The sequence below is a fragment of the Lontra canadensis genome, unplaced genomic scaffold, assembly GCF_010015895.1.
Source record: "Lontra canadensis isolate GAN:19392208 unplaced genomic scaffold, GSC_riverotter_1.0 scaffold112, whole genome shotgun sequence".
In the NCBI taxonomy this organism is placed as follows: Eukaryota; Metazoa; Chordata; class Mammalia; order Carnivora; family Mustelidae; genus Lontra; species Lontra canadensis.
In genome coordinates this window covers 3,264,167-3,289,513 of record NW_022631106.1, presented here as the reverse complement: position 1 = coordinate 3,289,513, position 25,347 = coordinate 3,264,167, and the positions used below count along the sequence as shown (strand labels likewise).

Sequence of the window (25,347 nt, the reverse complement as noted above, 5' to 3'; positions counted from 1 at the left end):
AGACAAACCATATGGAGCTGCCGCAGAAGACAGACCAGAGTGCTCCATGGGGGCTGCCCTGCATTTGGGGGGATTCATTCGCGGAGACAGAGTGAAGACTTTATCAGTCGGGGCTTGGGAGAGCCAAGTCAGTCTGAATGGAGTTCGAAGTGTGGGTTTGTAGAGGATGGAGCATTTCTGAAAATCATCGTTACTCTGTCTTACACAGCCCTAGATGGGGAGAGGAGGTCTGCTTTGGGGCTGGAGCTGGCCAGGGCCAGGGGTTCCTATGGCTCAGAGCCTTAGTGGCTCCATCCCTCACTCCAAAGGTGGCTAAAGGGTTAAGAGAAAGTGGACATTATGTACAACTTCAGTAGTTGTTCTTTTTAATGAGCCTGAGCTTGGTAAATCTATATTTCCTCAAAGGCATCCGTGTGAGTTAGCTTCAGCTCCCTTATAAAAAGACAAGTAAGTAGGGCTGTGTACACCGTTGTTAGGAGCTATGTGTAAACATTTTGCCATATATTTGCTTTATGGACGTGTGTATATGTATATATGTGTGTGTGTATATATATATATATTTTTTTTTTCTTTCTGCCCCATTTGAAATGTATGGACATCTTACCCTATTTTCTCCTGACTTTGAATGATTTCTTTGCCACGCTAACCTTTCTCCTTCACCATTCAGCAGAAATTTAAGGGTACTTTTTTCTTCCTGCTTTTTCATTTCTCATTTTGGTTTTCCTGCTGAGAACTCTCACTGACCTGCCTCCTGCTTGTGCGTCTTCTCTGCCATCTTGGCCCCTGTCTGCTACTTCTCTTGTGCTTGTGCTGTGGTTGGCTCCTCCCTCCCTGGGTGCTCTGGGTGACCTCAGATTCAGAGCCCGTCTGTTCCTGAGGTTCCTGAAGGGGCAGTCTGCCTTTGCGCAGATGTGGAGAGCCTTTGTCTGCAGGGGGATGCTGACTGGCCTGACTCTCCTTGTTGCTTTTTTTAAAAATCTAAACTATTTTAAAAATGGTTTATTTATTTGAGAGAGAGAGAGAGAAAGAGAGAGCACGCGCACAGAGGGAGAAGGAGGAGACTATCCTCTGAGCAGGGAGCCTAAAGCGGGGCTCCATCCCAGGACCCTGAGATCATGACCTGAGCCGAAGGCAGACGCTTAACTGACTGAGCCATCCAGGTGCCCCACTAAACTGTTTTTTAGAACAGTTTTAAGCTTTACAGAAACATTGTGAAGGTAGTATAGGGAGTTCTCTTATACCCCACACCCAGTTTCTCCTGTTATTGACGTATTAGTGAGGTATATTTGATACAATGAAATGAACTGATATTGATGGGTTATCATGGTAGGCAGAACGGATTCAAGCCTGTGTTAGGCTCCATGGCAAAGGGGAATTGAGGGTGCAGGTGGAATTAGTTGGGTTACTAATCAGCAGATCTTAATATAGGGGTGGTCAGCTCAATATGATCCCAAGTGTTTTTAAAACTGGAGGAGGAACTCATCCTGGTGTTGCCGGCTTTGAAGATGGAGGAAGGGGCCTCTTGGAGCTGGAAAAGGGAAGCAAAGCGATTCTTACCTTGAGCCTCCGAAAGGAATGTACCTGTTGACACCATGATTCTAGCTCAGTGAGATCTGTACCGCACCTCTGACCTGCAGAACAGTGAAGTAATAAATTTGTTTTGTTTCAAGCTCTTGTGTTATTGTCGGAGCAGCAGTAGAAAACCAGCACAGTGATGGCTCACCGAAGTCCGTGTTTTATTCAGGTTTCGCCAGCCTTCTTCTGCTCCAGGGTCCCTCTGAGGATACCACTTCCCTTGTAGCTGTCATCTTGGCTGTGACCGTTTGTCAGGCGTGTTTTTAATGACTTGGCTGGTTCTGGGAGTACCGGCCAGGCATCTCCTCCGCGTCGTGCTCGAGGCTCATTCACTCGTGTTGGCTCCGTCTCTTCAGACTGGCTCAGCATGCTCTGTCGTTGTTTCTGGACAGGATGTGTGGATTGCTAAGAACTGAAGAAATGGTGCCTTAGTGTGAGTTTTTTGGGCTTCTGATCAGGACTTGGGCTGTGTTTGGGGTGGGGGCAGTAACAGCTGCCTGAGGTTCTCCGATTCCTCAGGTGTCCTTGCTTTGGTCTCTCTGTCTTTGGGCTTCTTTAAGAATGAGCTGCAGGGTGCCTGGCTAGCTCTGTCGGTAGAGCATGTGACCTTTTAAAAAAGATTTAATTAATTTATTGGCGGGGAGCAGGAGAGAGTGCACGCGTGTGTTCCAGCAGGGAGAGGGAGAACCTCTTCAGCAGACTCCACACTGAGCACGGAGCTTAAGGGGGCGCTCCATCTCATGACCCCAAGATCATGACCTGAACGGAAACTAGGAGTCTACGCTTAACTGGCTGAGCCACCGAGGGGCCCCAGAGCATAGGACTCTTGATCTCAGAGTCACGAGTTCAAGCCTCACATTGGGCATAGAACTTACTTAAAAAAACAAACCTGAAAAACTCAAACTCCTCGCATGGACTCTGAGTCTTTCAGCTCTTCCCAGCTGTCAGGCCGGAGTCTATTGATAAGGTGGTAAAGTACAGGGAAGAGAAGTGCCCTGTAAATCTTAGAGAATCTCGGTCTTTCAGTGGGTCTGTGTTCCTGGGATGTGTCCTTAATAGTGTTTCTTGGACGCCTCCCTCCCCCACCCCCCCACTTAGATGAGACTGGGAGACAGGAGCAGGTTGGAGTCAGAGAAACACCCTTTGCCCAGCTGGGGTGAGGTTCTGGAAAAGTCTTTCCTGTGGAGAGCAGGCCTGTGTTATGGAGAATGCTCTGAGCTCACTGCACTGTGAGGACTCTTGGTTCCCTGGGTGCGCGTGTGGGGGTTTTTCCCGGCTCTTCGTAATGAGAACCTAGTGTTAAAACTGTGGGTTTGGGGCCCCCTACGACCATGGCCATCAGGAGTTTCTGACTGTCCTGCTAGTCCATACTCAGCCCCCAGCAGTTTGTCAAAACCACCCCTGAAGTGTTCCTACCACATTATGGCCCCAGCGGCTTTTCCTTCAGGTGAGCAGATATTGGCTGTGACTTTGGACTGTCCATTCTCTCCAGATTTCTGGGTTATGATTTTGACCTGTGACCTTAGTTCTCTGATGGGTCCCAGAAAGGCCTCTGATTGCTAGTTTGCTCACTTCTTGTTATGACGGGCATGAGGACTTCAAATTCTTTACGGGGTAGTGCTGAAGCTAGATGTCCCTTTTTCGCTTCATTGCTGTCCTCCCCACCTTCCCACCCCTGAAGTTCGGTACGGTACCAAGTTGGTTGTGTTGGTATAAGACATCCTGATCACTGCAAAAACTCCTGGGTCTTGAAGAGAAAAAAATCACTCTTTCAGATCAAGAAGACCGCTTTGGTGCTGTGTTCATGCTGTTATTTCCCACCCTTCTCACTTCCTTCTTCTGTTGCTCAGGTTTGTCTTATTAGCAAACTAGATGCGGATTTTACAACTGATCTCTTAAACTGGGAAGTGCTAAGTCTGCATGTGGGATGGGTGGGGTTTTTTAGCACCTTTCTAGTGTCCCTCCACTTCCCTATCACTCATGCCCCCCTCCAGGCTATGACAGACAAACATGTTCTATCAGTCTTGTACAAATGCATCTTTAACTGTATACCCCCGCCCCCCACCCTCTGCTTTTAATCACTATAGCTTCCCTAAGCAGCTGCACTGGTTCTGTGTTAAAGTAACAGCCCCTTAATCCACCTTACAGCTTTCAGCCCCTCTCAGTTATCTGTAAGTCAAGTGCAAACCAGTAAGGGGGCAAAAATTCTGAGCAGCGTAAGGAATAATTGCTATAAAAAACTCATGTACCTTTCCTTCTTTCCCTCAAGCCATTAATTAGGACAGGTCAAGGTGATTGTATGGGTGGGGTGGGTAGATAGTCGGAGCCTGAACAGGGTGAAGAGGGCATCTGTCAGAAAGGGGACGTTGGAGCAACAGGAGGATGGATCAGATAAGTAAATACATTAAGAATAATGGAAGCTGGGTTCCCCAGTGTTGGAGAAGAGAGTTGCAAATGTGGAAGGAAACTGGAACAACGTGGTATGCGATCGCCATTGGAGGTACTGGTGTGAACTCCGTTTTTTTTTTTTTTTAATATTTTATTTTTATTTATTTATTTGAGAGAGAGAGAGAGACAGAGCATGAGCGAGGAGAAGGTCAGAGGGAGAAGCAGACTCCCCGTGGAGCTGGGAGCCCGATGTGGGACTTGATCCTAGGGCTCCAGGATCATGACCTGAGCTGAGGGCAGTCGTTTAACCAACTGAGCCACCCAGGCGCCCCTGAACTCCGTTTTTAAGTATAAAATCAGCATAAAGATAAAATTGTTAATGTGTACTTGTGTATACATATGTAAACACACATATACCCATACATATATGCATATCCATGCATCTCTGTCCACTGAGGGTTCTGGGAGCAAGCACCCCCAGAGCAGTAAATGTACGTGGCTCCCAGATCTTGGCTTTTAAATACTATTCTTCACTGAATGAAGCAGGGCTTCTTGGAGAAATGGCTGATTCCAGGGCTAGAGCAGGAAAAAAAAATCAGGATGAACTGGGATTATTTGACCATGCCAGAGAGTAGAAGGAGTAATGGGGACACGTCCAAAGGACACAGAAACCAGCTTGAAGAGGCTTCCACTGGCAAAGTCAGAGACCATGCGAACATCAAAATAATCGTAATACTAGACTGGATAAAGTAGGAAAACACGAAACCATACTGATAGAAATAAATGAGTTGAAAATTTAACGAGGAACATAGTTTCAGAGTACTTCACAGAATACTTGTTAATTACAAAGGGAAAAAGGAGTCACTTTACAGTGCAGAAGCTTGGCAAACACTCTTTATGAACAGTGGGACAATATAAAATTGTCTGCCACCTGGTGTGTGGGAGTGTGTGTTTCTGTGTTTGCTGTGGATTCATGATGATATTCATTACAACAGAATGATAAGCCTTTACTTTGTATGCTTTATGGTCTGTGAAGGATTCAGTTTATTATTTGCTTCTCATAGTCCCCTTCTGGAGTAGGCAAGGATTATCATCTACCTTTGAGATGATGATATAATAATAACGGTACTTCTTACACCCAGGCAATAAATAGTCTAAGACCTTTTGAATGTTGCATGTATTAATTCTCACAATTACCCTAGAGGTAGGTATACTGTGATTATTCCCTTTTACAAAGGAGACCAAGGCACGGAGAGGTTAAGTAACTTGCCCAAGGTCACACAACTTGAAAACTGGAGAGCTGGGACTTGAGTCAGGCATTCTGACTACAGATCCCAGCTCTTCCATACGGAGACATGTTGCCTCTGTAATGGAGATGCTGAGGAAAGCAGGCAGGTTAGATGACTTGTCTAGGGCCCCTTGTTCCCTCTGGTCATTGGATTATGCAAATCTGTACTGAGGGCCTGTTAATGTCAGGCCCTGTTTCAGATGTTGGGTGACTGGTACTAGGCAGCCCGAGCCCTGGGCCTCATGGAGCTCGGGCTCCTCAGAGCTGAGTTGAAGAACTTGACCCAAGCCTGCTGCTTTCCGGTGTTGAGTCTAGATGCCAACTGAACTGTTTGCAGGAAGTAGGCAGCTAGTCTGTCCCCGTGCTCAGAGGTGCCCTTTCTTTTTTCTTTTGAAGGTCGCCTGGTAGGCGCTCTGGATGCAGTGCTGGACTCCAATGCACGGGTCGCTCCATTTCGAATTCTGCTTCAGGTGCCTGGGTCCCAGGTTTATTCTCCCATAGCATGTGGTGAGTTACTGAGTGGATCAGACGTTTACTGGGCCATAGCCACTGGTGAGTTTTGTTCTGGTTGGAATATTCCAAACCTTACGGTCTAAGCATGCTGAGTATCTGCATGTTGATGAAGCTTGAAGGTAACTCCTTTTAGTAACTCATCTGCTTTTATGAGCTCTTTTTTTCTTTTTCTTTTTTTTTTTCCAGCCATCAAAAGCACATAAAGACTACATGCTTGGGCACCTTAGCTTGGGCATGCCAGGCTTCTGCGTGGTGTGTTATTCCCGGATGCTCGATCTCATTAAGTATGAATGGAGCCCTTTTTTCCTTAATTTTGTTTCTGACCTAACGAACATCTTCCTGGGTGTGTACACCTGTGGTAATGGGATAGGGGAAGCATCTGAGGGCTGTGTCTGACTCAGGGCAGTCTTCACCCTCCTTGTCCCACATTTATGCTGCATCACTGGACTGCTGTGCCCCATGGGAATTTCAAAATCCCCTCACCCTCTTCATCTGGGGTTTCAGTCTTCCTGCACAATCTAATGGTCTACCTGTTACACCAGCGTCTTGGGGGCTGGGAATTGTTGCATCTGAGGAGCCCTTTCTATTCAAAACCAAAAATAAGATGTGTCTTTTTAATACTCAAGTCATAAATGTTCACCTTCCAGAAGCTAAGCTGGTAAGAGAGAAGGACAAGGAAATCTTCCATACCCCTCTACCAGTGCTGATCATTCTTCTGTGTACATGGGCTAATATACATAGGGACTTCTAATTTTGTTTTTTCTCTTAACACTTTACTAGGTACCATATATTTCCATTACTGCACATTCTTTAACATCAAATTTTTTTTTCCTGGAAAAATGTAAAGACAGAGAAGAAAATTTTTAGCATATCCACCATCCAATTCTAAGCACTGCTAATATCTTGGTATTTTTTCCCCCAGTCTGTTGTGTTTTGTTCTAGTTAAGATGAATCCTTCTGTATTTGTATAAAATCATAAAAATGGCACACATTCGATATGATCCATCAACACTTGACAAGTACAAAGAAGAGAATGTGTCTCACCCCACATCCTAGCCACCCAAAGTTAACCTCTGGTCACCCTGGGTTCACCTCATCGCACACTTTATACTGCTTTTAGGGCAGGGATGATGATTGTTTTGAAGACAGAAGTACCTTTGTAAAAATGCAGCCTGCTATTTTGTAATAAAATAATTACAGTGCTAATAATTGACCATGGTATTTTGTAACAAAAGTATTACATTTTTCTTGATCTCAGTATACCAGAAGCTGAAGTAAAACCAGAGAAATGTTAAAGTTCAAAAATAAATGTTTCCTTAACACGAGAGCTTATTTTCTAAAAGGTTCATGGAAGGTTGAGGGAAGAGATTTGTGAAAGCATCACAGGGTTAGGATTGTGGCTTTTTAAAGCAGTGTTGCAATTCTGACCATTTGCTTTCACTCCCCAGTTGAGAGGACGAGGATGCCATCATTCTTATTCTTCCCCCTTCCTCTCCAGTTTCTCATTTAAAAATGTGTTATTAACTTCATGTTGTACTTTTCATTCTGTCACCATGCTGTCCATCATTTTTTGGCTCTGTCCTCAATTTAAATGGATCTAATGCTTTTACTCAGGTATGGTTTTCCTAATACAGAATCTTTAATTTTGGCTTCTCTCTCTCTCTTTAAGTAGACTCCATGCCCAATGTGGAGCCCAACATGGGGCTTGAACTTACAACCTGAGATCAAGACCTGAGCTGAGATCAAGAGTCGGATGGGTCGATGCCCAACTGACTGAGCCACACAGGCACCCAATTTTGCCTAATGTCTTGATTGCCTAGATTCCTGTTTTCTTCTCCCAGTAATATCTCACATTTACAAGGATGTGTCCCTTGCTTTTGGACTTGAGTAACACCTTGGCTGGGTGTGATAGTCTCTGGCCTTCTAGAGCATAGTGGCCATTACTCTAGGGTCTTCCCGTATTTAACAAGACAATGGGAGAAATCTCAGGCAGGTTTTTTTTTTTTTTTTCTCCTCCTTTTTAGCCCCTTATGGGTGATGTGCTCTTCGTGCCTATAACTATCTGTATCTCTGAGGTTAAGTAGTTCAGTAACTTGGTTGTGAACTGTTACTGCTTTGAGTGCATTGTGTTAAAATTTTCTGGAATTCAGTGTGCTCTTTCAGTATACAGATTGATTTCTTTAATCACTTCAGGAAATTTTCTTGTTTTCTATGTATATTTTTTTAAAAATGTGTTTAATGTTCCATTTATTGGAATCCCTACCTCAGATTCTTTCTGTTGGATAACTTGTCTACTTTTCATTCTTGGTTTTTTTTTTTTTAAAGATCTTATTTTTTTATTTGACAGATCACAAGTAGGCAGAGAGGCAGGCAGAGAGAGGAGGAAGCAGGTTCCCTGCTGAGCAGAGAGCCTGATATGGGGCTCGATCCCAGGACCCTGGGATCATGACCTGAACTGAAGGCAGAGGCTTTAACCCACTGAGCCACCCAGGTGCCCCTTCATTCTTGTTTTTATCTGTCTCTTCAACTAGCATCCTGCATGCTGTTCGTAATCCTTTTCTGAGTGAATAATTCTGTTTTCAGCCATGTATCGCACACTTCATTGCTTTAACTTACTCATTCAATTGTGTTTTAATTTATTTAGAGAGGGAGAGAGCACGTGAGCAGGGGCAGAAGGAGAGAGAACATCTCAAGCAGATTCCATGCTGAGCGCGGAGACCAATGTGGGGCTCGATCTCAGGACCCCAAGGTCATGACCTGAGCTGAAATCAAGAGTCGGATCCTCAACTGACTGAGCCACCCACGCGTCCCTCATTTAGCTGTGTTTCCATCATTTTCTTGGGTGTCTCCTCTCCCTTTTCTCTGTTTTTTTTTTTTATTTTCTCATCTTGGCACTCTTACTTTCCTGAGTTCATGTTCTTCCTGTCTTACCGCATGAAGCATTTATGAGAATTTCCCTTTCCTCCTTCAGGCTTCCATTTTCCTTCTAGGACACAGTCCCTGTCTTCGGAACACCTTGTGCTCCTTTGTTTCTCCCCTTTTGCTGCCAGGTTTGGTTGCTGTGCTCTTCCTCTGCACCCCATTCATGCTTGACATGGTCCTCTAAGACTGACCCTGTGGCATTTGCACCAACATAGGAGGACTGTTGGACTAGTATTTGGGGGACAGAGTGGAGAGGACAGGTGTGCTGCTGGGTTGGATATGGGGTGTGAGACAGCAAGCCCCTGTTTCTTCCTCCAGTTTCTCTCTGGTTTCTCTCCTATCACTTTGCCCCAGGCCAGACAGTGGGTCTTGCTCTGGCTTTGGCGCTTTTGATGTGAACCTCAAGAGTTTTGTCTCCTCACTAGATTGGTTTCTGGGGAGTCTTCAGAGTGGGGACCCTGCTCAGTTCCTGAATCTGTGTGGCTGAGGCAGGGGGAGGATCTAAAGTAGCACTCGGGGTTCATGGAGCATCTCAGACCACAGCGAATTTATGGCTGCACAGCCCTCAACCTTATGGCTATAGCCTAATTTACTCTTCCAGTCCCTTATTAGATGCTTAATTAGTTCTGATTTTTCAGTATTTTAAAAACCTAAATGAACAATCATACACTTAAATATTTCAGGATACTTCCCAATTCCCAAAGTCCGTTCATGTGAAATGTTAGGTGCCTGCCATGTACCAGACTCATGCTTGGTGTCGGGGGTTCGTGAGTGAGCGTGTGAAGGATGGTCTCCCTCCACCCGGCTTCACAGGGCCCTGGGGAATCCAGAGAGCAACCCGCAAGTGGCAGGTAGAGCTGGAATGAGGATTAGGAAAGTAGGAGGCGGCAAGACCCTTGACCAGCATGTAGTAAGGAAGTTCTGCAGCAGCCGGGGGATGTACTTTCTAAGGCCATCTGTCCATGTATCGCCAAACTGCGTGCCATAACGGTTGCAGCTGCTTACACTCTCCCTACCCCCTTCGCCCCCTGCCTCGCCCCACCCTGGCAGTCCTGAGCAGGTTGAATTCCTCGAATGTTCTTTCTCTTGAGCCAGGATCTGCTTCCTTTAGTTTCTACTTGGCTGAGGGTTTGCCTTGGCCCCGATCCGTGGCAGGTCTAGGATGCTTCATGTTCTGCTGTATTAGCCACGGAAAGTCCCCTGTGTGAGCGGTGGTTCTTTCCAGTGCTGCTTCTCTTGGGTTGGGGAAGAGAGGACAGGGAGGGTATTTGTATCCTGGGCTTGTGGTACTGATGGAGATACTTAGGCCTCTCCTGGGAGTTACTTAGGCATCCTGCACTGTGATATTGACTCACCATATTTAATATTTTATTGTGTCTTGAGCATTGAGAAAGGATCCCTGCCCAGGGTTTTAAGTCTCTGATAAAGCAAAAACAAGAACTGTAGGAAGGGCCTGGGCGGCACCAGGACGTGGGCAGGAACAGGAAGAGTGGCACGCAAGAATGATTTATATCTTCATTTGATTTTTGCACGGCAGTGCACGGGGCCTATAGGAGAGCTTTTGAGAAGAATTTTCTTTTTCTTCTTCCCCCCCTTTTTTTTTTCTTGCTTGTTTTTAAGCAGAGGTGGAAGAGCTAGGTCGATAATCCCCTGGGTGAGACTACTACTTGGCAGCGGATCTGTGGATGATTGTGGTCAGAAAGGGATAAGGATAAGTTGCTATTATTTTTTGACTTACATGGACCAAGGAATCTAAAAGCTTTATAAACCTCACTGTCCTCAGTGGCTAAAAGATGCATGGTGAGTGTGGTGAGGACTTGTGTAAGAGAAGGGTGTGGAGGGCTGTGCCCTACTTTTCAGTTGGCGCTCAGATGCCCCCTCCAAGAGACCCCACCCCTGCCTACACACCCCTCCAACTGCTTCCCCCACTCTGCTGGTGGAGCCCTTCCAGCAGTTACACTGTTGTCAATTCACATTTTTTTTTTTTCTTTTGGGTCTGCCCTCTAATGAAGATAAAAAGTTCTCTCGGGGTCCTGCCCACCGCTAACCCTCCAGGGTCCAGGATAGAGTGTGGTATTCCGTAAATAGTAGGCCTGCAAATAAGCCAGAGCAGTCAAGTATGGACTCCTGCTTTGGGGGTGAGTAAGTAGTCTGTTAGTCAAAGAAGGTAACGGGCTCAGCACTTAAGTCTCCTGTCCATAAGGCGTGGGAGGTGGGGCATGCAATCGCCAGTAAGACCTCTGGGCCCTTTCTGAGAAGCCAGGGCAGGAATATTCCATGCTGGGCGAGGCCCTGTCAGGAGCTCTGTAACGAGAGGCCAGGACCATTGAGCAGTAGAAAAACTTGCAAAACAGGGTCTTGCTCTCTTTAAAAAACAAATAAAAACCTAAACCATTTTTCATTGAGGTAAAATATATATAACCTAACATTCGCCATCTTCCCCATTTTTAAGTGTATAGTTCAGTGGCATTAAGTACATTCACATTGTTGTGCAACCATCACCACAACCCACTCCAGGGGTTTTTCACTTGCACAAACTGAAGTTGTGCCCATTGTCCCTGTTCCTTGCCAGCCCCTGGCAGCCCCCATTCTGTTTCCTGTCTCTATGGATCTGACTTTTTAAGTCTGTGTTAACCTATTGCATGGGGACTTTCCCTTTGAAATCGGATATAATGATCAGCACAGAGGAGAAATCAAGGCCATGGTGTTTGGCATCAGGAGAGTCCTATCCCAGGAGCCAGTTCCTGGTCTGGGTCGGGAGAGGAGGGAAGAGCAGAGTGAGAGAGGAGTAGTCCCGGGCTCCAGCCTGGGGTAGGTCAGCTTCTGATGGCATTGACACCTAGACATGAGGGCCTCTTGGGGGCCCTGGAGGAGCAAGGAGACTTTGCTGGGGTTTCTCTTCTGATGTCTCAGCCTGTGCTTTGTTCTGCAGTTGAAAAGCCCAGGCTGTGAGTTACTGATCTGTCATTGCATGTTCCTCTTGGTAGGTGACTCTCTTTGCTGTTGCTGTGTTGCTGACATATGGTATTCTTTACCATGACCCTGAACACTGAGTTAGTTACTGTCTTTGCCTTATTTCTGGGAAGTAGAGGAAACCCAGAAAACCCTGGATTGTCTGCCTCACTCGTTCCAGGAGTTAAACTGATGATGTAAGAATTAGACTCCTTTTAACATTGATTAATTGAGCTATGGGGTGGATTGTCTTTTCTGGTTACTGAAAGAGGACTTGATTGCCTTGCTTAGAGATAGGATGGAACATGGCCAGGAGAGCAGGAACTTTCTGAGAAACTCGTCAAATCTTTGTACAGACCAGACCATCTTTTAATAATGCTCATGTCTTCACATACCTGAATTTGAACTCCAGAGTGCCCTACTACTTTTGTGACTGTTTGTGACAAGATAAGTGCAAAGTTTTCACCTTCTTAGCAAGGTCTTGTCCCATGGTTTTGAGTGAAATGAGGGAGAGCAGGAAAACCAGGAGAAAGTAAGTAGGTGAACAGGACAACGCCATGATACCACCTTACGCCAGTAGAGTGCAGAGAATTTCAGGCAGATCTGAGGGAGATACCTGCCTGGATGGGCAGAGGCATACCTGTATCTTGGGAGGGGGTAAATATGTAGTTTGAAAAAAAACTTACTATTTTCAATTTGGAATATGAAAAAAATACACGGGTTTTGAAATTTCCAAGGTCATTATAGGAAACTGTAGTTATTCTGCTAACGAAAATGTGTGGCGTATATTTTTTTTAAAAATTGAGACTCACAGGAGTTAGGCTTTCCAGCTTAAAAATTACTTTCCTTTTGCCCAAACTTTCCTCATTTGTTCCCCTCAACAACGTATAGGTAGGCACAGTTACTGACTTCAGAGAGGGAGGAAGCAAGGCATAAGTTGCTTTGTAACTTGCCAGGACCACATCTTGCGTCAGGAGTGCCTCACCAGTGGCTCAGGCACAGGTCCTTCTAGAATGTTCTCAGAGTGTTCTTTGATTCCTTTCTTATCTCTGCCCTTGACCACGGCTGGCATTTTTAGTTTCTCCTGTTCTGCACCACTGTTCGCTTTGTCTTTGGAGAGAGAATTTTATTATGGGAGGAAATGTTCCAGGGTGGATCAGATTAGTGTCTTAGTGAACTTTGTGCCAGTGCCAGCCAGATCTTTTTTCCAGAACAGAACTCACTGTGCACTTCAAGGAAAGACTGGGAGGCAGCCCTGCGGGAGGAAAGTTAGAATTGTTTCTGGGTGCACACTCTGAGGCCAGTCAATGTGAGTTGGCGGGTTTGCCTTTAGTTGCTTGGGATTTCCTTGAACAGCACTAGCTGGCATTTTCTGTGTGGGATTTTTCACTTGTAAATGGCTGAGGCATGCCGTGGCTAATACTTCTTTTTAGTCGGCGAGTGTGTGTCACCAGGCTCCTACTGTTTTAGACAATTTTGCTTATGCTCAAAGAATTAAACTCCCCGAAGATGTTCATCCATTAGGGATGTTGCTTCTAATTATTTTAAAAAGCAGGCAACGCCTACATGTAACTTTTAAATTTGAAGGTCAAAGTGCTGTTTAAAAGACACTTTTGAACCAGGGTAGATACTTGCAGGCCCCAGGGTCTGTGTTCTCCAGGTAGCCAAAGCCCCCCTCCCTCTGTTGCAACAGGCCGCCTGTCTCCCTCTTGAGACAGTTCTTCCACATGAAGTCTTTCCTTACCTAAATCCTGATTTGTTATTTGACCTACTTCGGAATAAGTGTGACCTGGATAAAATCTAAAGGCTTGAAGCTGGGAATCTGACGTTTCTCTGGCTTCCTTCACGTTGCCTAACATCTGCACAGAGCATGACCTGTTGGAATGAAAAAACCAGCCAGAGGGGATATTGGCAGGCGTCTGGTTTTATCCTTTCTGTTTTAGTAGATGTGGGGAGACTGACTGAGGCATGGGTTTCCAACTAAGATGACTTTGGCAAATGACTTTTAATTCATGGTTCCTTACTGAACAAAAGTGAAGGCAGACTGTGAGAGCAGCAGGCTCTGGACTCGCTCTGGTGCTGGGAGCCCTTCTCCTGCAGGCCTTGTCAGCCTGTGTCTGTCGTCCTGCTCCCTTCATGTGGCTTTCAGGCTACTGAAGCTGTCTGCGGCCCAGTGGGCTCACTTCAGGGCTTGCTGCTGCCCTGGCTTCTGGGACCTCTGCTAGAACCTGACGCGTCTGAGTTGCCTGGGACTGGGAGTCCTCCTGATCGAAAAAATAATAAGGAAAATGCAGGGAACATGAAATCCTTCATCTTCGTTTCTTGCTCTGCTTTCGTAAATTTTTCCGAAGTCTTTTACAGAGTATTCTTCCTAGGTGTGGAGGTCAGTTTATCCAAGTTGATGACTTTTTTGTTAATAAGGGCTCTTAAAGTGTTTTTTGTTAGGAAGATTTTCAGACCTACCCCAAAGTAGTGAGGACAGTGTAATTGCATCTTCCAGGCCCACGTGTTGGGATCAGGAAGCAGATGCCTTGGGATCATGGTTTTGCCTACTTTGCGTTATCTCTTATTCTCTGTGCCTTCTTCTCACCCACTGATTTATTTATTTTTTTAAGGATTTTATGTATTTCTCTGTCAGAGCCAGAGAGGAGAAGCAAGGAGAGTGGCAGGCAGAGGGAGAAGCAGGCTACCTGCTGAGTAAGGAGCGATGTGGGATGCCATCCCAGGACCCTGCTGAGATCATGACCCGAGCCAAAAGCAGACACTAAGGGACTGAGCCACCCAGGGGCCCAATCTGGGTGGTTCTAATCCACATTTAACAAGGGCCACACACCTCATTTGGTGGCTGTGTCTCTTTTGTCTCCTTTAGTCAGGAAATCTTCCATTCCCCCTCTCCCACCTAACTTTTTTTCCCCCCAAGTGATCGACTTGGTGAAGAAATTCGGCCAGTTTTTTTTGTTTGTTTGTTTTGTTTTGTTTTGTTTTTTTTACATAGAATATCCTGTGCATTATGTTTCTGTTTCTTTCCTCAAAGTATGGCTCAGTTCCTTTCTTAGTTCTTCGTTTGTCTCCCAAACTGGAAGATACTTACAAATGGTCAGTTAAATTCAGGTTTAACGTTTTCTTAAAAAAAATACTTGATGGGGGGGGGGGGTCCATGTCTTTTATACCGTGTCCTCTCAGCAGGCCCAGTTCCCCTGAGTGTCCTAGTCATGCTTGGGTTAGTTAATGAGTTCAGGAGGCCGCTTTTAATTGCCTTCTTCCCCATCAACCCTTCCTCTAGTGTTTTGCCCCATTTTAAACCCTGCCCTATTGATGCCCTATTAACTTTTTCCTCTACATATCACAAGGTTGTGATTTCTCACCACCCTCCCACCCCAATTTGATGTGTTGTTGTATAGCTGTGAGCTTGGGCTTGACTGTATAGGAGAACGTGAACTTAACTAGGACTACTTGGTGACCTTGAGACATGGAACGTTTAGAAAAGGGAGGAGGGGAATGCTGACGTTAGTCCTTTCATTGCCTCTTGTTAGTGTGAGGAGTTGGTGCCCTGGTGATAGGCAGTGGTGACAAGTGAATTGTTTTTGTTGTTTTTTTTTTTCTTTCTTCCCTCCCTGTCCCTTTTTAGCATTGTCTTAAAATTTCAAGTACTTCTCCCAGTATTTTATCATGAAGTTTTTCAAAGTATGGGAAGTTGGAAGTATTGTACGGTGAGCCAGTTGTTACAGATCTAGTGTGTGTCTGTTAATTGTGGTCCTTTATGTTACTGGGCTTGTGCCATCCTCTGCCCCTCAGCACTTTCCTCTGGCTTCTGGCACTTGGTCCTGCTGCCAGTCACCTTTGAGTGCTTCCCTGCTCTCTGGCCAGTGAGATGTGGAACGTTCACCTTATGCATTTCCTACCTCCTGTCTGCATCTACCATTTCTCCAGTAGCACTGGTTCCTTTTAGTGGAGAATGGCGTGTAAGGGCACAGTCATTTGTTATTGGGTTTTCACTGCTTGTAAGGCTTCTCAGGAAGTATGAGCTAAGGAGTGTGTGTTACAAAAAAGAAAAGTAAGTCGTGAGTTCATATTAACTTTTTTGTTATGCTTCAAGATTTTAATGTAAATTCTAGCTAGTCAACATAGTGTAATATTCATTTCAGGAGTAGAATTTAGTGATTCACACGTGAACTTTCTAATTCAGCTGTAAAACTATATAGTTATAACAGCTTTGATTTTATGTTTTTCTCTTGAACACTGAAAATCTTGGTTTCTAACAATATTCACGTAATTAACTCTCTCACATATCCACATACATATTATATCTAAATGATGTCAATATTAATAATAAGAGTACTGAGTGAAATTTAAGTTTTGGCAGCTTTGTTTAGCCTTAGAATATATTTAACTATGGATGTATAGTCAACATTGTTTAAAATAGCTGTTTTCTATGTGTAATAATTTTGTAACCTGAAAAGTCTATCCATTTACTCAAGTATTGCTTTTTTCCCCTTATTGATTTAACTTTTTTTTTTAAAGCTTTTATTTGTTTATCTGACAGAGATCACAAGCAGGCAGAGAGGCAGGCAGAGAGAGAGGGAGAAGCAGGCTCCCTGCTGAGCAGAGAGCCCAATGCGGGGCTCGATCCCAGGACCCTACGATCATGACCTGAGCCGAAGGCAGCGGCTTAACCCACTGAGCCACGCAGGCGCCCCTTGATTTAACTTTAAAAAAAAAAGAGAACTCTTTTGTAATGCCTCATTCAGACCTATAAAATCTATAGACAAGGTCTGTGTAGAGAAGCCTTTGATGGCTACCCCCTCCCTGTCCCCTTCCCTCTGCCACAGGGAAGCCTCTCTTTTTTGTTAGCTGAGCTTTCTGCTGTTTGGTTTTACAAATATCCTCTACATTCTCACACCCTCCTTTTATAAAGGTCACATACATTCTCTTCTGTGCCTTGCCTTAGTTCACCCGGACCACAGCCTAGAAATCGTTCCGTATCAGAGTTGAGATGGTCTTTGTTTTGTCTTTCATTCCATAGAACTGAGTGCCATGGTTTATTCAGCCTGTTCTCTACTGATGGGCGTTTGTGGTGTCCTCATCCCTGGCCACGCCTCAGTGAACAGCCTGGTGGTGAAGTAAGTTGGCGTGTATGCCGCCGAATCATTGGGGTGGGTTACCCTTTCCATCCTGCGATCCCGTCTCTAGTAAATGAATATGAACCTTTGTTAGATACCACTCAGTGTCCCTTCCTCCACTGGGTTTGTATCGTTGGACGAAATTGACGGCAGCAGTGGATGAAAGCAGCTGCTTCCCCAGATACGTCACTGGATCTGTCGTCAAACTCGGGCATTTCCACCAATGTCATAGGTGTTTCTGCGATGGTCCTTGTATTATGAGGAAGTTGAGCATCTTTCATGTTTAGGGCTGTTTTCAGAAACTCCTTGTTCTTACCCTTGGCTGCTGCTTTTTATTGGGTGGTTCTTTTCTTCCCCTCCGTTTTTAGACACTGTCTAAGCATTAGGAATATTAGGCCTTTGTCTGAAAATAAAAACAATCTTTTTCCAGTTTGTCGTGCCCTTTGGTGGCTTTGCTTTTGGTGTGCTTACCTTGCAAAGGCTTTTTAATGTAGTGGGATTCAGAATGCCTTTCTTTTATGCTTGATGATTTTGAGGCATGCTTAGGAAGGTTTTATTATTCCCAAGTTATACAGGAATTCACTCCTTTGCTTCAAGTACCCGTAAATTAGCTTTTTTCTATTAATACTTTTAAAACTGTTCTTTGTCTTCTGCCTTGCATTGCTTCTGACAAATCTCTCATTCTTTGTTGCTCTATAATTATCGTCTTTTTTCTTCATCACTGGCTTTCAGCAGTTTGATTAGATGTGCATTTATGTGATTTCTCTTGATGCTTTTTCTGCTTGGAGTTTGTTGAGATTCTTGGACCTGTGCATTTATAGTGTTCATCAAACATGAAAAAAATTTAGCTATTTCTTCAAATATATACATATTTTTTCTGTTCTATTTCTTGCCCGGCACCCCTCCCCTTTATCCCAGGACTCCAATTAGTAGTCTGCTTGCTGCTGTTCCAGGGCTCACTGATGTTCTGTTATTTATCTTGTTGTTAATCCTTTTTCTTCTGCTTTTCATTTTAGTTTTTAATCACGGTGTCCAAAAAATTCCCTAGTTTTAATCCCATCCAGTCTATTTCTGAGTTCAGACACTGTTTCTCCATCCCTACAAGTTTGGTTTGGATCTTTTTCTGTATCTTCAGTTTGGTTCTCTCACTATCCTCATGCTTTCCTCTATTTTTTGAACACTTTGGAGTATGTTTGTGATAGCTGTTTTATGTCCTTGTCTGCTGATTATTTTATCGGTGTCCTTTCTGGTTCTGTTTCTATTGATTTTTTTTTTTTCCTTTTGGTTAACAGTCAGATTTTCCTACACCTTTGTTTCTAATTCTGAGCAGTGTTTCTAATGGCACTAAGACAAGGACGTTTTAATGACTGTTTTAATTATAAATTGAAAATCCATTTTACTTTCAGTGTCAGGAAGGTTGATTTTTTTCACTTATGGCAAGTACTTTTAGGGACTCAGTATCTTAATTTGAATTCAGAAAAGGCCAAGGAAATTAGGGGAAAAAGGTATGACATTTAATTTCTTAAACAATATAGTGAGATGTCCATGGGTAAAAATATGGTCAGCTGTGATGATGTGATATTGGTTCGTGTGGGGATACTGCTCTAGGCACGGGTCTTATGTTAGCGTATCCACGTGAAGAGTGTATGGTGTCTGAAAATGAAAGGCTCTGGTTCAACCCTCTCGCCTGCTCATCTGTGACTTTTTGCTCAGATTCTTTGCTTCTGAGTTTTTCTGTCTAGGATGAGTGTTGTGTGAAATTTAGAAATGACACTGCCTTGGCAGTGTTGCTTTTAATGAGTCCCTTTGTGGTCTGTATGGCTTTCAGGCCAGGCATTTGGTGGTTGACATCGAGTGTTTGGACGGAGGAGAAATGTGCTGTGTCAAAGAATCAGATCCTAACTACACACATGGAATGTCCATTCATTGTAAATTAGGATTTAGGTTAGCTAGAGAAGGCCCTTAATTTAGTTGAATAGTTATCAAGCAGAGAGAAACAGTTGCTTTTAAAAACTGAAGCTTGGATCAAGTTATTTATGGCTGTGTTCGTGCAGAAGCTGTAGGTATAGACAACGAGCTGCTTGTTTTATTTCCTGAAAATACCTCTGGGGGAAACCTTGGCGAATACGTGCTGTGTGTGTGAGCTTGAAAGTGACTCAGCTCTTGGGAGCTGCCTGCCCAGCTCCCCGGGCTCCCATCTCCACTGTGAGGATAGAGCAAGGCCTTAGCAGCCAGGAGAACTGGCCTGGGGCTTGGCTCTTCTCTGCCCTAAGTTTTCATACCCAGAAAATAATACCACCTACTTTGTGCTATTTTTATTAAGATAAACAATATCAAATATATGACCTATCTAACAAAATGCCTGGACACATGCCAAGAATTCAAAAAATGGCCTGTGTCTACTACCTCTGCCTGTTCTGCCTTAGAGTTAGTAATTTAGAAATTACCATTCCTGGTAGTTGTGTGGTTAATTGGAGTATCTAGGACGGTGTTTTAGTTTTGCATAAGCATTTGCAAGTCTGATTTGACTTTTTGTATGGATAATATTTAAGATCCTCTGAACTTTGATTTTCTTAGGAAATAGAAGCCTTTTTCTGAAGCAATAGAAATCTTGTTTTGCCTTAATAAAACAGGGTATAATTTTGCCAGTTGGATTTCTGTTAAAATCCACAGTGTTCCTATAAATTTTGGTTTTAAATGGCTCTGTTGGCCTTCTAGAGCTGCCATAACAAAAATACCACAGACAGGGTGGCTTAAATCAACACTGATTTGCTCCCTGTTCTGGAGGCTGGAAGTGTATGATCCAGGTGATGGCAAGGGTGGTTTCTCCTGAAGCTCCTCTCCTTGTCTCGCAGACGATCGTCTTCTCCCTGTATCCTCACCTGGGGCCTTCCTGGTGTCTCTTCCTCCTCCTCCTCTTCTCTTCTTCAGTTTATTTTTTAGAGCGTGCACTGGGGGTAAGAGCAGAGGGAGAGGGAGAGGGAAAGAAACTCTAAGCAGACTCCATGCTGAGCACAGTCCCCAGCTCAGGATTTGATCTCACCACCCGGAGACCATGACCTGAGCTGAAGCCAAGGAAACCAAGAGTCAGATGCTTAACCAACTATGCCACCCAGGTGCCCATTTCCTCTTCTTTTTTTTTTTTTAATTTTTTTTTTTTTTTTTAAAGATTGTATTCATTTACCTGACACAGAGAGAGATCACAAGCAGGCAGAGAGGCAGGCTGAGAGAGAGAGAAGCAGGCTCCCCGCCGAGCAGAGAGCCCGACGCGGGGCTCGATCCCAGGATCCCGGGATCATGACCCGAGCCGAAGGCAGAGGCCCCAACCCACTGAGCCACCCAGGCGCCCCATCCATTTCCTCTTCTTAAGAGGGCACTAGTCCTCTCAGATCCAGATGCCACCTTTATGACCTTGCTTAACCTTAATTACTTGTTCAAGGCCCTGTCTCCAAATATGGTCATATTGGGGGTTAGAGCTTCAGCATATGAGCTAGCTGCCCTCTGTCTTCGTTTTGGAAGGCCACAGCAGAAACGCTGAGTATTGCTATGCTGTGAATTTGTAGCCTTTTTATCATTCCACCGCTTCAATGGGTGACATGTTCTCACGTTCTTATTTTCTCTTTACATTGCTCACCACTTGTACGTCTGTAATATGGTGGCTTTCCGATGTTTTTTGAGCATGACCCACAGACAGAAAATATTTATGTGTGTGCTTAACTCTAACAAATATTTTATAAGTCAGTGATTGGCCTTATAAAGTGCCATGTATTCTCTTTTCTACTTTGTTTGTTAAAAAGCTGTCTCCTGATGGGATACTTCATGTAATTTGGGAAACTTGGTTACAGCTTAGGTTTCAAACTCTGGTCTGTGAGATCTGTTGAGTGACTTTCCTTTTTAGTCCTTTGGGGCCGAGGACATGCAGGGTTTGCACTGATTTACGGTATTTTGGAAGCCTATCATAAGACTTCCCTGCAGAGGAAATTATAGTTTGGAAAATTTCCCTGCCATTTGGCAACTTTTGTAGGAAATGGAAGATAGTAGGCTGGAAAAGTTTCATCATCTTGATTGTCTTGGCTGGGAGAGACATACAGCTATGTCTTGTATGCAGGAACAGCGTAGATTGTGATGAAATCTAACTGTGGCCCAGTGACAGATTTTTATTTGTGTGCCTGTTTTCTCTCTCAAGGTGTAGGTGGGGTTTTGTTTTAGAATTTACCTTTCCCTGACATAAACTCCTCCCCATAAGTAGAAGAATCTTTTAAAGGATAGAAGCCTAAAATTTTGATGGCTTTATTTCAAGTCTTCGTTCCATGTTATAGACTGTGTTGGGGCTTCTTTATAGTGTTTATCATGGTGTCTGTGGTTATCAGCTGAGGATGACCTGCTTGGTTAGCTGTTAACAATGAACTGTGCTGCCCTATGCGCTTAATAGGATAGATGAAAACCTGTTTCATGTCATCCAGAAAGATGCACTCAGGAAATTGGAATTGCTCTAAGTACAAACACAAAATAATTTTTTTTTTTTTAGGGTCAAACCATAGGAGTAATGGACGTAAGGATTATGTAAATTATGTAATCATGTAAATGTTATTTTGAAATTGAAATGCCACTTATTATGGGAGGATGCCAGGGTACTTCAGGGTTGTAGAGAATGAGTTCATACCCTGCTTTTGCCTTTCCTTCAATGCATATGACCTTGGAGAAGTGTTTGAGCCTCCATTTCCTCATTCATAAGTTTTCCTTACACAGCAGTGAGCTAGCCCTTGGAATAGAAAAGTCACAAAGGTGAGTGTTCTCCCTTCTCTTGTTCTTCCTCATTCTGCCAAGGTTGTTTTTTTTTGTTTTGTTTTGTTTTGTTTTTTAAATAAATTTGGAGGTCATGAAAACATACTCAAGGGGCGCTTGGGTGACTCAGTCACTTGAGCATCCGACTCTTGATTTTGGCTCAGGTCATGGTCTTGATTGTGGGGTCTTGGGATTCAGCCCTCTGGAGGCTCTATACTCAGTGGGAAGTTTGCTTCCGGTTCTCCCTCTCCCTCTCTCTGCTGCTCCCCATCCCCTGCTGACATGCTTTCTCTCCTCAAATAAATCTATCTTAAAAAAAAATACTCAAAGATTGATGACCCCATACTCAAAAAAATACTCAAAAATTTTTTTCCCATTTATTCTTTGCCTTAAATAGTCTGACCAGTTGGCTTTATTACGATAGATAATAAATTACAAAGATCTAGAAAGAGTAAACCTTGAAGAGAAGGGCAGAGGTCCAGGCATCCCTAAGGCTCCTTGCAAGTTTATTGGCTTTAGTGAAGACCCAAGGACTCTCTTGAGATGGTGCGATATGCTGTCCCCCCACTAGGAAGACCCCATTGTTGAGCCCCCACCCCCCAGTTATAGGAAGTGTTTTTGTGACTGACACCTACATGGTTGCCATTGGAAGACACTGAACAGCAGAGACTTAAGCCAGAGGTGGGCAGACCTGAGCACTGAGTGTGAGGCACCAAGCAGACTGTGAGGGGCTCGAGTTCAGGTAGATGACGCTTAGAAACTTCATGAGAATCCTGCTGTGAAGCCTGACAGAACTTGGTTTGACTTGTGTTTTGAAAGGATCTTTCCCCCTTATAAGAGGAATGGGGAGCCTGAAGGGCCAGGGGTTTCCAGCAACCACAAGGGCCTCCTGGGTGGGAGGGGGAGGAGAGTGAGATGATCCTGACCACGCCCCCCTCCCCCCCACAGCTTGCTCTCCTAAACTGCACAACCAGTCTGTTGATCCTTAAAGAGCAAGAGTTGGGGGGAGGGGTGGCATTGATGGACAGCTGCGTAGATTGGTGTGGACTGAATGGTATCTTCCTCCCCCATGTTCATATCTTGAAGCCTTAGCCCCTAGTGTGGTAGTATTTAGAGGTGGGGCCTGGGAATGTAATTAGGTTTACAGAAAGTCATGAGGGTGGGGCCCCATGATGGGTTTCCTTATAAGAAGAAGAAGAGAGACCAGATCTCTCTCTAGCTTTTCCTTATGAAGAATTCTCTTGGATTGCTCTGATGACTCCTTCCTAAACTGTCTATTCAGAAAATCGGTCCCCACACAGATGTTCTTTATACTCACTGATCCTAAAAGCACAAGTCTGCAGTAAGTTCTTCTCTGGCATGTTTATCCCTAGGCTTTTTAGATTATCCCTCCATGCATCTATGCTCTGCAGGGAGGAAATCTGCAAATAGCATACAAAAAGTTTGGTGTTTAAAAAAATGCATGTCTGACTTTTGTGTGTATGGTATGTGGTTCTGTTGACCACTATGCCTCTCACATTGGCGAGCTTATTCTGCATTGGTGTTGGGTAGCCCTTGACCTCTTAGAGGTTAGAATATCTCCTGCTTTACATTTTGGAAATCTTGTCCTCCTAGCTGGGCGTTTATCTGTTCCTATACTATGCACACCTGATGCACACGTCCCTTTTCTTGTCCATCCTGGGCTTGCTTCAAGGCAGGGGACTTTTTTGAGCACTTGTTGTATGCTGGGTCCTTCACTAGGAGCTGGCACAGTCCCTGTGCCAAGGTGCCCATTGTCTAATGGAGAGTAGCAGGAGTCTCCCCAAGGGGAAATACTAAAATAACTAAGCTTTTTGGTAACAGTGTTGCTTAATGCTTCAGTAATGGGGTGATTTCTTTTTAATTGCCTTGGAAAGAAATTAACTTACTAGATATGGTTTAATGTTGTATGTTTCAAACATTTAGTATATAATCTCTTATGTATGTTCTTAAGGGATATTGTTGTAAATGATATGAAGTACAGCTTGGTAAACCTGGAAGTTCCCTAGGTTGTTGCTGTTGTATTTAATGATGCCTGTTGCGAGTGGCCACACCCTTGGGCAAGCAGTAGAGCTTTCTCAGAAGGCTCTCTCTTCTGTGACCCTGGGCTGAGGTCCCTCTTGAGGGATCCCTGTCCTCACATGGTAAACTATGTGAGACTGTTCGGAATTGGCCCACTTCGGGGGGGCTTGTTTTCCCTTGGAACAGCTGCGTAATTATGAATGTTTCCGTCACTTGAGTAGATGTGGTGGGAAGTCCAGGCATCAGCAAGGGTGATAGGACGTCCACATGCAGTTCCTGGCCTACCCATGTAGCAGTGGGTGGGTGTTTGCAAATCCCAGTGCTGTGGCGAAGGACACGGTGGCTTCAAAGGAGGGTGTCTTCCTTGTCTGCTGTGGCCCAGGGTATGAGAAACTAGGATGTTTTAACCACAGAGGTTTTGGAATATTTGGAAGAGGAGTTCATGGTCTAGGAGTTACTTTTAATTTCGGTATCTTTTTATGTTCTAACCCAGGTGCGACATTAGAGGAAATAAACCAGCATTGGGACTGGCTGGAGCAGAATCTCCTGCACACTTTGTCTGTCTTTGATAATAAAGATGACATTGCCAGCTTTGTCAAGGGGAAGGTAAAGGTAGGTCCTTTGACTGAAATGCTTCTTCCCAATTCCCCATCTTAGAACTTCCGTATGACATTTTGAGCACTGTAGCATTTTTTATCAGATTCGAACAGTTTTCTCCACCATGACTGAACATCTTGGCTTTATACACATTCAGAGGAGCTGGACTGGTCACTTGTCAAACTTCATGGTCAGTCTGGCAAAATACACATGAAACCGGAAAATCCACGCTCTCAGGCCTAAGTTTTTGTTCTCCTTTACAGAAGGGAAGGTCCTCTCTTGTCTCAGGGAGAAAAAAATGCCAACATTTATGTTTTTGCAGAGTAGAAATGTTACTTGACTCCTTAAACTCGTTATTCCCACCTTTTTGCAGTTGTGACATCTTTTCATTCTATTTTGTTGGACCTGACACTTTCCTTTTCCCAAAAGTGGCTGTTTATTCTTCAACTATGTTAATTAAATGAAATTAAAACCAATTAGGTTTTGAGAGGGCAAGACAGGACTCTTTTGGAGGGTATCTGTGAATATCTCTTGTGAGTTCCATCTTCTCTGTCATTGCAACAACATAATTGGTACCTGGTGCTTTAAATGCCCCATCAGGCAGAGTGAGACTGTTTCTCATTCCGATTTTAACCTTTATTAAACACTTTAACACATTAGCCTATAATACACTTTTTCTCCCTGTTGGTAAAATCCCCCAGACCATTGATTTTGTTTATTTTTTTCAAAAGTTTGCCTCAAAAGTGCTTCAGCTTTTAGTAAAGGGTGCCAAAATGAATTCTCGGTTTTAAAGGGACAAAGCGGAAGTATTCTTTTCCTTTGGGTATCCAGGACTCTGATGTCCCCAGGTAGGAACCAAAGGTCTCCTGAGTCAGGCAGTGTGGCTTTGTTGGCTGGTGGCCTCTTGGTGTCACCTCTAGCCTCAGGGGTTGGCAGGTGGACCCAGGCTGTGGTGGGGACTCATCCAGCCTGTCGGTTACCATCTCTGCCTGGTCCGACTGACTAGCTTGGTTCCCTGGGTCAGGACCCACTGGGGCTTAGCTACAGAAATGCCTCTTCCATGGCTATTTTTCGCACTTGCCTCCCTTCTCCTTTGTCTAATGTATGCTGTGGTGGTTTTTTGATTTAGAGTTTCTCCTTTTAATATGGAGGAAGGAAATTCATTTC

General features: G+C 44.3%; 1 protein-coding gene across 12 annotated transcripts in view; it reads left to right on the top strand.

Moving 5' to 3' along the window:
* The window catches only part of TBC1D8 (TBC1 domain family member 8), a 102,896-nt gene that overhangs the window by 36,829 nt on the left and 40,720 nt on the right, over positions 1-25,347 (top strand). For 9 of the 12 annotated variants that reach the window (XM_032840345.1, XM_032840339.1, XM_032840337.1 and 6 more), the window contains exons 2-3: positions 5,648-5,803; positions 24,077-24,195. In XM_032840345.1, coding sequence (XP_032696236.1) covers positions 5,648-5,803; positions 24,077-24,195 — 275 coding nt within the window. The remainder of the gene's footprint in view (positions 1-5,647; positions 5,804-24,076; positions 24,196-25,347) is intronic. The other 3 variants (XM_032840341.1, XM_032840340.1, XM_032840344.1) reach the window with 2 other exon arrangements.